This window comes from Hevea brasiliensis, chromosome 15 (genome assembly GCF_030052815.1).
Source record: "Hevea brasiliensis isolate MT/VB/25A 57/8 chromosome 15, ASM3005281v1, whole genome shotgun sequence".
NCBI lineage: Eukaryota > Viridiplantae > Streptophyta > Magnoliopsida > Malpighiales > Euphorbiaceae > Hevea > Hevea brasiliensis.
The window spans coordinates 65,480,759-65,492,821 of record NC_079507.1 but is presented as its reverse complement, the minus strand read 5'-3'; the positions used below and the strand labels follow the sequence as shown (position 1 = coordinate 65,492,821).

Below are 12,063 nucleotides of genomic sequence, written 5' to 3'. Positions count from 1 at the left end.
GTATAAAACATGTCTTTTGATGATTATGAGTCCATTCTACCCTGGATAAGCCTAATCAAGACACTATTTTTATCAATATATCTTTTACCCTTCTAAGGTATGTGCAATAACTAGATCAACCAAGAAAAATGAAAAAAAAAAGGCTGCCAAATAATCCAACGAAAGCAAAACATAATTTCTTTAAATGCAAGTATAATTGAGTGATCAAAAGCAACTCGTTGCACAATCTGGGTTAACCATCAATATGAACAAACATGAATAACAACCAAATAATAATAATAATTTCTTAAAATGAGTAACAAATAATAAGATTTCTACAAGAATGTACCCAAAAGCAAAATATTTCATTTATCAATTTTATTTTTCCACATGAACACGACGATCTCAATTTTTCCTTTAGAGTGCCTAATTATAACAAACAAGTATGAACCTATATATATGAGATAGCGATGGCCTCACCTGAAATTGGCAGCTACACACCCTGGAAGATACTGGAGGCCATTTGAATTACTCTCTAGTCTCATTCCTAACAACCAAAATCTCAACAATCCCAATCAGAACAATATAAAACTAGTTGCAACTGTACGTATGTACAAGTATAAAACATGTCTTTTGATGATTATGAGTCCATTCTACCCTGGATAAGCCTAATCAAGACACTATTTTTATATATCATCTTTGCCCCCTCCACCTTGAAATGAATCAAGACTCAAGAATACCAATTCAGGCCTGAAAGCTGGTATGGTGGCCTAAAAATCTCATCTCCCATAGACCCCAACATTGTCTGTTGGTGCAATGGAGGTGTTTGTGGGAGCTGGCTAAGCAGAGAGGCTATGGAACTATTCCCATCAGTCCTCACAACACTTCCATCTCCATTATCCCCCTGATATCTCTTGCTTGATGAAGGTCCAGCTGTGTCGTCGTCGTTCCAATACACAGATGGGAGTGTTCTTTTGAGAGGAAGCATAGATAGCTCTGCAGGTCTTGAGGTTGAAGAGGCGAACTGAGAGTTAGTGTTATTAAAAGCATCGTTGCTTAACATTCCGTCGAACAAATTCTGGTCTTTTTCAACCAATGCTCCATAGTTTGTACCTTTTACGAGTGTACTAATCGATCTCGAATGTGGTATTGATCGAAGCATAACCTCCACAGAATCATCTTTATCATGATCCATTGCCCGATGTGTGTTATTTTTCTTGTATATTCGACACAAAACCCAATCATCAAGCTGAAGAAAAAGAAAACAAGAAAAAAAAAAAAAAAAACCATTGGTTTTCCAAGGATTAACGCGTAATCATCAAGAACTACATATGCAAAAAAGTTATTAGTTATTTACCCTTAAGGAGTTTTTCTTGTTACCCAAGTCACATCCTGGGGGCTTGTTACTGACTTTGTTATCTGCTAATCTGTACTCATGCATGATCCAATTGGTTTTGATCCCTTTTGGGGGCTTCCCACCATAGAAAACAAGAGCTTTCTTGACGCCGACCTTTTGAGTACCACCGGAGGTTAATACTGGCTTATCAGTTCCGGTGGCCTTCCAATAACCTGAAGTTGCTGCCCTGTTTGGCCTTACTCCGTTGGGGTACTTACGGTCCCTAGGACTAAAAAAATACCATTCCTGCTCGCCAAAGGTCGCCTTCGCTGAAAACCCACAACAATCCAATACTTATTAGGCCAACAACTCTTAGGATTATTCACAGTTTAAAGCAGAAAAACAATAACATAATCATCAACTTAGCTAGCTAGCTAGCACACACCCGGTAATTCCCAGGGATCATATTTGTAAAGATCAACTTCAGCGATAATTGCTACCGGAAGAGGAGCAGAGGCGGCCTTTTTCTTAAGGTAATGAACCACTAGCTCTTCATCGGTAGGATGGAACCTGAACCCCGGTGGAAGGTTGGGCTGTTGAGAGGCGGACGACGAGTCGGTGCTCTCCATTAGGTATGGGACGGCCCTTAATTAGAAGTGTTGAATTGGAGAGATTGAGAAGTGGGATTTGGAGGAGTTTTGAGAGAAGAGAGCATGTTAAAATTTGTTCAAATGCTATATAGAAGTGGCTGTGACCAATTTATCTCTTAAATTGGCAGATGGGCTAAGACTATGTACAGAGATTAACATATAAAACAGAGTAATCACCAATCATAATCCGACATGTAATGAAGATAAGGTTATGTTTTTACTTAATTAACCATGGTATTTGCCTAAATTCATGCAAGGGTTGAATAGAACATGCAATGGTTAGTAAATGGAGAAGGATATCAGATAAGATGTATGGGGATGATGAGCAGGAGATAATGACGCAAACTGGGAAATGAACCGTTTATAACGTGACACGTAAAATTCGAAAAAGTGGGAGAATAGGACACGTGAGACGGGACCACAAGGAGACAGAAGGCAACAAAATAAAAAAAAATTAAAATAAAAATAAAAAAGGAAGGGGATAAGCGTGGGGTGGGATCTAAAAAGGTTTACGCTTCAGATGTCATGCTTTTGTTATGCAAATCCCACCAATGTAAGGGACCCTCCATAAATTACACACCTTACTTTCTATCTGTGTCTTTGCCTACCATCACCATTTTTTGGCACTAGACCTCCACACTACATGTCATCACTTCAGTTGTGCTCTTGAGAGCTAACTCTCTACTTCATGCGGGCCTTGCCGACTTTTGATCTATCTACTTCTAGTCTTCTACTTCTCTAATGCTCTGTTTGGATGGGCGAGAGAAATGTAAGGAGAATTAAGTAACTACTAAATCTCTATTTGAGAAAAGTTGAGTTAGTGAAAGGTAAGAGTAAGTAAAGGTAAGACTTATTCTCCTTAACTCCTCAAATCCCAATTTTTTTTACACTCCCAAATCAGAGGAAGGTGAAAGCTAAAAATTACTTTATTTTTTATTTTCCTATTATATCCTTAATTTTTAATTAACAATCTAATTATACCCATTAAAAATAAACTCAGTTTACCAATATAAATAAATATCTTCTCTCTCAAGTGGGTATACCTGATCTCTCGACTCTTTCTCGTGGATTTTGAATTCTTGCAAAAACAAGGTTAGTTTTATTTTTCTGTTTAATTTCATTATTAAATTATTTATTCTTTAAATAATTTACTGCAATTATTATGTTTCAATTATTAATTTTTTTTAAATAATTCATTCTAAAGAATAAATTTTTATCAAATAGAAAATGGTATTTTTATACTTCTAATAATTATTTACTATTTTTTCACTCATTTCTAAACATAAAAAATATACATTACATTTTCATATCTTTCCATTAATTTACCTCTTTCCAAATATGAAAGTTTTTTTATTGTAATCCTCCTTACCCTTTCATTAATTACCTTTCCCTCATCCCATCTAAACAGAGCTTAAGGTAGCAGATTAATATGGAAGCTGATTCTATGTCCATATGCACTTGATCAAGTGGGAATATATATATATTAGAATCTTTCATCTAATTAGAAACAAACTTAATTTTATAAGATTTTGACTTTTTTGGTGGAGAAGTGTTTTTTTTTTTTTTTTGTCATAAATGAAATATTTGTCAAATTTCTTTCTTCGAATAGATTTTTTCTTTTGTTAGTCGTTATCTATTTAGGAGTACATTTAAATCCTAACAATTTATTTTATAATCCAGATGAGAAATTTAAATCACCAATGTAAAATAAATGAAAATATGAGAAATGCGAAAGAAAGTAGAGCGATGAAAAGTGGGTTATTTTTTTATATATAATTAATTTTAATTAAGATTTAAATTTAAAATTTTATAGGGTTTAGAGAGACTCTAATCCCACTTGATCTAAACTGATTGATAAGTTATCTACTTTCTTTTGTTGCGAAGAATATTATTATTCCACAGAAGAAAGAGGAAGAAAGAGCTGTCGTAGATACAATGGTGAAAGGCCAAATGTTAAGGTAGTGGCTTTGATCATCAAGGCAAACACACGAACACATAGCATCAAATTCAAAAAAACGGTTGGGCTGGGCGTGCCCAAAGAATATGCACATGGATTCATTGTGGGAAGGGAACTGGAAACTACATTATTATATATATGCTTTTAGTGGGCTCCACTGCTTGTATCATCATCGTCCAAATGGACCCCTTGCCTGTCAGTTCTTGCACCCCATTAATCAATTTCTCTCCTCATTTCACATCTCAACTCCTACACCTCAACCTCTCACATTCTTCTATACTAATGGTCGACGTGTAACGGATTTACTTGTTTTAACTGTCGGCGTTAGGTCGGATCAGCAGCTTATATCGAAGTTCTCTTTCTTATTAGTAAAAGAGATAGGCCTATGACCATGACTTCTTCTCAGCATCCAAATTGGTCATCCTTAATGGATCACTTAGTTTTTTTCACCCGTGTAAAGGCCACTTGGAAAGTTCAACTTTTCAGGCACAAATTATGTTTTCTTTCTTTTATTTTAATAAAAAGTTTTAAGAGGAAAACTCACGTTTCTGTATCAGAGAAACTTACAAATGGTAGAGAATTTATGATGGAGTTTACGTACCGAGTGCTCACTCACGAGAAAGTCTACTAATAAGCAGAGCAGTAGCACCCTCAATTTTTTTTTTGGTAAATGGGAGAACACACGCACAGTAACACCCTCAATTAATTTATCTTCTTTGTGTTTGAGTATGCGGATCATCGGCAATTCATATAGCATATTAATTTAGTTTAATTTCCTTGTCCTTATTAGGGTATGTCGGTGAAGCTTAGAGCTTAGAAACTTGTCTCCATTAATTAATTATTTCATTACTAAAATCCAATCGAATTACCCTACCATTTTATTATGCCTTCAACTTCAACGATGGATATTCCCATGATTGGATTATTTCTCTTCCTCCATATATATCAACTGAAAATGCCAAACCATTTTACATTTAAAACTCCCATTGAATCCTATTTGATTTTGATGATTTCATATTAAAAAAAAATAATAATAATTGAATAAACTAATAAATATTTTTAAAGTGAGAACTTAACAGAATTTTAAGTCAAACCAAATTTAATTCAAACCTATTTTATTGATTAATTAGGCTGCAAATCATGACGGTTGAGACAATACATGAAAAGGTGTATCTTATATAATAACTTTTTAGAATGCATAATATCAAATGACCTCCAATTCATCCCTATCATATGGATTTGAGATCTAATCATTTTGAAGTACCTCCAAATTAGGGCATGTTTATCACAGTAAAACACAGCATCACTAGTGACCCCATTTCATATTTCCAAATCGAGACTTGAAAAACCAAAGAAAAACAAAAATAATAACATGGCTTGTTATTTTTGTTATTGTCCATTGTGAGTTGCTTAAATATTACATTCAATGACTTAGGAATATAAGGTATCCGTCAATTTCTAGTATTTGGTGAACCTAACTTATTCCTTTATCCTCTTTTTTCTTTCACTTAAAATAAAAATTATTTTAATATCTGAATGTGTTAGGGAGAGGGGAGGATTACAGGTGTTTAAATTTATATCAACAAAAATTATTGAGGTAATTAATGTTGCTAAATTTTTGTCGAGATTTATCTTTATATATAGCCAAGAGAACTATGTTAAAAAAAACATATATTTAATTGATTATCACTTAAAAATTTTGATGATTATTAGGATTAAAATAGTCGAAACGGGATAATATGTAAGACTTTCAACTTCCAAATTAATGATGGGACTGGTGAGATGAATTGGTCAATTACGACTTATTCACATCATCAATCTTGCTTTGCAAAACAGATACCCTTTTCTTCAGAAATGAGTAATCTTTAGGCACTTGAACGTATTATCTTTCTAAAATTGGATCGCAAATAATTTGGCAACATGTTTTCTTGGTAATCCATTAATATAACTCTTCTGGTTTCCTTTTCCATCGGAATTCCTGACACCAAACAAAAGTCTAAGAGACAGAGCCCGAGGATTATGCCCTAAGAAAGGCCTAATTTGCTCCTGCTTTTAACAGATATAATTATATGTGTGTGAAAAGTCACGATTGCATGACCACTTAACATGTGATCCAGGCCTCTATAATTTGTTACCAGCCATTGTTATACCTCGTCATCAGTTGGGTACACCGCACCAAATTCTGCAACTAAAAGCTCATATGTTAGGGCTCTTAACCACGTGCGAAAAACCATTTTTCTTTTCTATAAACATCATTTTCTCACAAACCAACGTTAAGTAGGGGCTGCGTTTTTAAGATGCTAACATTCAACAACATGGATAGGGTTCTTCAACATTAATATTCTTTCTTCAGGAATCTGCAGTCACTTTTAACACCAGATTTTGTTTGACAGAAAATTATTTTTAGTGCTTCTAACAGTGATAATCCATCCTCATTTTACATTAATATATAAATCTATATTATTGATGTGACATTAAATATATTAATTTGTATTAATTTGCTCATAATTAATTAATTAATTAGGAAAATTTGTTATTAAGATTTTAAAAAAAAATTCGATTATTAATAGTTTAAGCACTGCCCAATATAAATTAATAATGAGGTGATCAATTTTTCTATTATTAATTAGTTGGGATTTATGATTCCCATTCAACATCCAAATAAAATTCCAAAGTAATTGGCTGTCATATGTGCACAAATGCCAGGTAAAGAGTGACAGGGATGACAAACTATATAAGCATCAATGGGGCACAGAATGGAAAGACAATTACTATGTTAGTGTTCGGTGATGGCAGTAATGCCAAGACTTATTTATGAGAGCTCCTTGCAGCTCTTTCACTGCACGTTGTTCTTGAGGCCTAATAAAGCCGCCATATGATTCCTACACGTTTCCATAGTGTGTATATATGCCTAAATGATTTTTATGATTTTTAACTCATGATTAAGTGTGTAAAAAAACTACATCGCCGTTTTCTCAATTTTTCTTTGCTTCATTAGAAAGCATTTCATCAAAATTATCTACATTCTTATCATTGCAGGGAAATGTAAATTAATTGCTTACTAGAAATGTAAAATGGATGTGCGTTAAAAGTAAATCAGTGTATATTGAAAAGTAAATTGAGAGTTGTATAAGAAATAGAAATCATTGCTTTGAAATGTAAATCGATCATTTAATTGTATGAACAATAAATTTGTATGCTCGAAAAAGTAAATGATTAAGCATGCAATTATATAAAGCCATTGCTTTAGAAAAGTAAATATGTGTAATAAATTAAAAATAAATGAAATTTTAATTAAAATGAAAAAATATGCACTGCTTGAAAAAAAATAAAGTGCAATTGACAGAAAAATAAATTAAAATTTGATACTAATCCAATGAAAGCTTTCTTAATAGAACTAAGGGATTGATATTGCAAAAATAAATATGTTCGTTGTTATTGATTTGATTGGATAGCGTTAGAGAGAGGGCTTTTAGTGCATGTTGCTCCTTAAATAGTTGCTTCTTGATTGATGATCACGTTTATTATTGTTACCTTAATTGCTTCTAGAGACCTATCACGTTAATAATTGCTCTTCATATTCAGGCCACTTACTGCCCTTGATTTATCTAAAATATATTCCTTAACTCAATATGTTTGCATATTTTATTTGACTGTTACTCCTATTTTTAGGTTATGAATCTTGGTCTTTGGACATATGAATCATGAATGAGTCGCAGATTTGAATTATGGGTTAGGCTGCACATAAATTTTTAATAAATTTTAAATTTAAACTCAATTACTTAAATAATTTAAGTTAAATTAAAAAGTGGTATATAAAAATATATATACACACACATCTTCTATTAAAATTTGCCTGAAATTTTTTTCTCATTATTATTATTATTATTATTATTATTATTATTATTATTATTATTATTATTATTATTATTATTATTATTATTATTATTTAAGAGGTTAAAAAAAAAATTTGTCCAAGCCACATAACTATGTAGCAATGGTCGGTAAAAAAAAAAGAATTGGTACGTAGCAATTGACCACCTGAGGGAATTGACATGAATCCAAGTTTAGAGGTATATAGTTGACTTTTTTTTTTTTTTATAAAGTCTCAGATTGATAACAAATAAGTAAACATTATAAATATTAAAACAATATTGATAGTGTAATTAATTTTCTGAATCTTGAAAAACTATGCTAGTTTTGTTTCTTTTCTCAACAGGTAATATTTGCAATGTAATAATTTATTGACATTGATACCCCAGTCCCTAAAATATAAAAAATTTGGAAGTCTATGAACATGAAATATCCATCTTTTCAAAGAGGGAAAATAAAGTAAACAAGTCTATATAGGTGCATATACATGTGTAAAGTATTGGTTCAAATGTCAAACTAGTTATCTAGATATATTAGGGTTTCAAGCTTTTCAAGTTTTCCCTATTTGGTATCTAAGATGATGGAAGTAAATGAAAGTAGATGAAATGTTTCATTTTTCTACAATAAGGATTAGGATTTGCCATGAAAGAAATGTCCTTTGCCTACAAAATACAAATAAAAAAGAATGTATATACTTTTAAATAGCAGACTTTTCGATTTTTTTAAATGACTGTACTGCATATATATATATATATATATATATATATATATATATATATATATATATATATATATATATAATTTTTATGATACTGACTAGAAGCTAATTCTTTGTTATATTTTAGTGATTTTAACTTGAACCTCATATTTTAATCACTCTCATATATATAAGTTAGTGATCAGAGATCAAGCGGCTTGCCATTCTTTGGCAACTCTGGGAGAAAGAAGGAAAATTATTTCTATCAACCTTATGATTTTATAAAAAGAAAGGAAGACGATCGAAGTCTTATGAAAGGGACAGGTTTATTTGGGACACATATTCAAGGCTGTGATGGTGCTATGATTATGGTTATGGTACTATCCTGATGATCAAATTTTCTGATTATATTATATCTTTCTTACATAGGTTTACAGTTGCGATTAAGCTTTCATTAGTCTTAATGACAAGGGATTAAAAAAGAAGAAGAAGAAGAAGAAGAAGAAGAAGAAAAATCATACCAAGCAACCATCAATTTTAATTAATGCTAAGAAAAAATAAAGAATGTCTCTTTAACATAGGAAAGATGCATATATGAACAAAGCAAATTATGGTGACTCAAACGATAGGGCTTAAGAAAGGCAAGAAAGGAGGCGTGAGTGGCATGTTTTCGCTTTACCTTAATACAGAATGTTTGATATGATATAAATTATTTATATATAGATTTGGGTTGCTTTCAGAAACAGCTTTTCTCAGGTTAGATTTTTATTAGATTAACAGTAATACTGCTGCTAGCTAAATAAAATCACTTGCCAATTCCATAAATAGTTAAGGACAAAAATTTCCTATTGCCTTGAACCAAGCATATAAGAAATATATATTAAGGCGTATTTCGACTACATTCAAGTCCCTCAAAATCATGCATTTGGAATCAAACCCAGATATATATATATCATCAGCTATATAATAGCATACCAAATTCTCGATCATTTGTCACTTTCCCATCATTTCTTTTCACCACCATGTATGCATGGGTTTCTTTTTCCCAGTGTTGGATGGTGATCTGATCTCAGCCTTGTTTGAACCGTAATCCATCAATACGCATGGTCCCGTCAAAGTAATAGGTTTCTAAGTATGTAAAGCTTACCCTTTTGAGTTTTGGGATAATAAGGGTTTGTTCGGATTTATTTGAATTTTAGTTTTAAAAAATTATACATATATATATATATATATAAATTCTATCGTCTCTCTTGTTTTGTAAAAATATATTTTCCACATTTTTAGAATTTAGAAGATTTAGAAAATTAGATAAATAGATATTTTTGGAGTCTTTTTTTTTTTTAATCTAAATTGAAGCGCATGTTGAAGAAATTAAATTGTTTTTCCCATAATAACAATATTTTTTAAAATTTAATTACTTATCCAAAAAGAAAAAAAAAATATAAAAGAAAAACAAACATGTATCTAATAATTTATTGACAACCACTTATCACTTTTAAAAAACAAATTATAATATATACTAAAAGCACTGAAAAATAATATTGTCTTTTGAGGTTTTATTTAGTAAAACTGATATATATACATAGTGATTTCACTTTAATCATTAATTATAATATGATCTGAAATTATGCTGAAACTATTGTACATATATCAATTTTACAAAATAATTTTTCTTCTCTTTCAGACAAAATTTCAATTTGTTTTTATTTATAGAGAATGGGACTAATGTATTTATAGAAAGAGAACATATGCTTCAGAAGTTTTGAATAATACTTTGACAAAATAATAATCCCTTCAAAAGCATTTAGATTCTAGCTACTATAGATCAATTCCGAAATTAAAATATAATTACGTTTTTATTTTTTGTGATTTACTCTCGTATTCATGAATTATAAATTAATAATATGAAGCATGAAGTCCTTACATATAAATATATTTTCATTGTCTCTTTTTATTTAAAGAAAATTAGAATATATTCAATGCAGTAAATATAAGTTCCAATTGATTTTTTATATATTACAACTAAGTAATATTAACAATAAAAAAAAATCTTAGAAATTAATAAATTATTTTTACATAAATAATTAATCAAATAAAACTTAATTTTTAAGGTAAGAACGAAAAGTGCAGGGATAGTGGGCGAGAAAATGAGAAAAATTATAGTTTTAACAGTCAAACCCAACTTCAAATTAATTAAATTCTATGGGAACCATGCATCCATTTTAAGTCAAATGATTTTTGACAAATTTTTTTCAAGTTACTCTCTCTAAACAAATCGTATTAGAGCTTTCCATGTTTAAAACGAAGAGATTAAAACTAACAACCTTCTAATTTTAAATCAAACTTTGCTCTTTCTATTTTCTTATTTTAATGACTTCTTGATATAATATGCTAGATTTTTAAAATTTTATTTAATTTTTTTTATTGGAATCTTAAACTCCATTTTTTTTATTTATTTACAGTAATTCATGAAAATTCAATATTATCATTACTATTAGTTCCTTCAAATTTTCATCTTAATATCCGTGAGGCATTTGGCGATGACGAGATTTGATAGTGATGAGGACAAAAAATGGGTAACAAAAATTGTCCAATTAAATTAAATGACTAAAAATTTTAATATGGTATATTAAAATGAAGTTTAAGAGTTAGTGATAAAAATAATAAGGTTGAATTAGTAAAGAAAAAAACAATAGATTAGGGCAGGCACATGATGAGATTTAGATTGGGCTTTTTTATATAATACAGTAGAAAAACTGAATTGAGCCTAAAATAACTTCAAAAAGATAAATCAAATTAGGCCCATTACATGATGCAATTTACCTTAGTAACAAATTCACGTGCGGAAATATAAATGAATCAGAATACTTGATTTTTACAATAAATTATTAGGTGTACCTGATGTATATGCATATTCACTAATAAAATAATATATCTCATCTTTTTATTTTTATTGTGTAAGTATTTTTATGTGAGTATGCGATGCATTATTTTTTAGTGTACCGAGTGTACTCTATAATTTATCGATTTCCACTTATAAAATATTTGAATTGTAGTTAATTTAAATCGAATCAAACTAAAACATCTGATGTTTTATAATCCAGAATGATATCCTAAAAGGTAGGTAAAGGGGAATGATTGCTTGGACAATGAAAATGGGGTGATTCTCGTGAAGAACATGGGGAAAAGTAGAGTATTAAGTCTGGTCCTCAAAAGAAAAGATCGAAACGGGATTATGACATGTTCCTATCACTCTAAAGGAAGCAGTGAGTGCATGCACATGCCTTACATTGCATGTGCAAAACAAGTTCCTTTTTTCATGAAATGATGATATTGGAAGTACACAATGTAGTTATTCATTTGTCTCAATGGAACAAAAGAATTTGCAATGCCCTCCTCTGCTGCTGGATTGCAAATCACCATTGTCACCTTCTCCCTCAATTGGGATTTCAGACAGGACATATTTAACTTGGAATATTTAGCTCTAATGTTCACTGTTAGGAGAAAATGATCAATAAATTGTTTATTTATGTTACAAAGCTAAATCAGTTTTCCTTAACTATAGCCGGAT

At 30.7% G+C, this 12,063-nt stretch overlaps 1 protein-coding gene across 2 annotated transcripts; it reads right to left on the bottom strand.

The window, feature by feature from the left end:
• Positions 1 to 325: 325 nt before the first annotated feature.
• LOC110643741 (NAC transcription factor 56) lies at positions 326 to 2,268 on the bottom strand. Of its 2 annotated transcripts, XM_058136725.1 has the most exons (4): positions 2,013 to 2,268; positions 1,761 to 1,973; positions 1,337 to 1,644; positions 326 to 1,228 (listed from the first exon to the last, which is right to left on the bottom strand). In XM_058136725.1, the coding sequence occupies exons 2-4, from the start codon at positions 1,942 to 1,944 to the stop codon at positions 710 to 712; spliced, it is 1,011 nt and encodes a 336-aa protein (XP_057992708.1). In that variant the 5' UTR covers positions 1,945 to 1,973; positions 2,013 to 2,268; the 3' UTR covers positions 326 to 709. The 2 variants fall into 2 exon arrangements, with proteins under 2 accessions (XP_057992708.1, XP_021651908.2); XM_021796216.2 differs by having other exon boundaries at positions 1,761 to 2,267.
• Between the last annotated feature and the right edge of the window lie 9,795 nt (positions 2,269 to 12,063).

Bases quoted from the DNA above. Each gene is read 5' to 3' on its own strand.
- LOC110643741 (XM_058136725.1), bottom strand. From the start codon at position 1,944: ATGGAGAGCACCGACTCGTCGTCCGCCTCTCAACAGCCCAACCTTCCA. The intron at 1,645-1,760 runs GTGTGTGCTAGC...GTGGGTTTTCAG, and splicing joins TGATCCCTGGGAATTACCGG to CGAAGGCGACCTTTGGCGAG. The intron at 1,229-1,336 runs GTAAATAACTAA...CTTTTTCTTCAG, and splicing joins ACAAGAAAAACTCCTTAAGG to CTTGATGATTGGGTTTTGTG.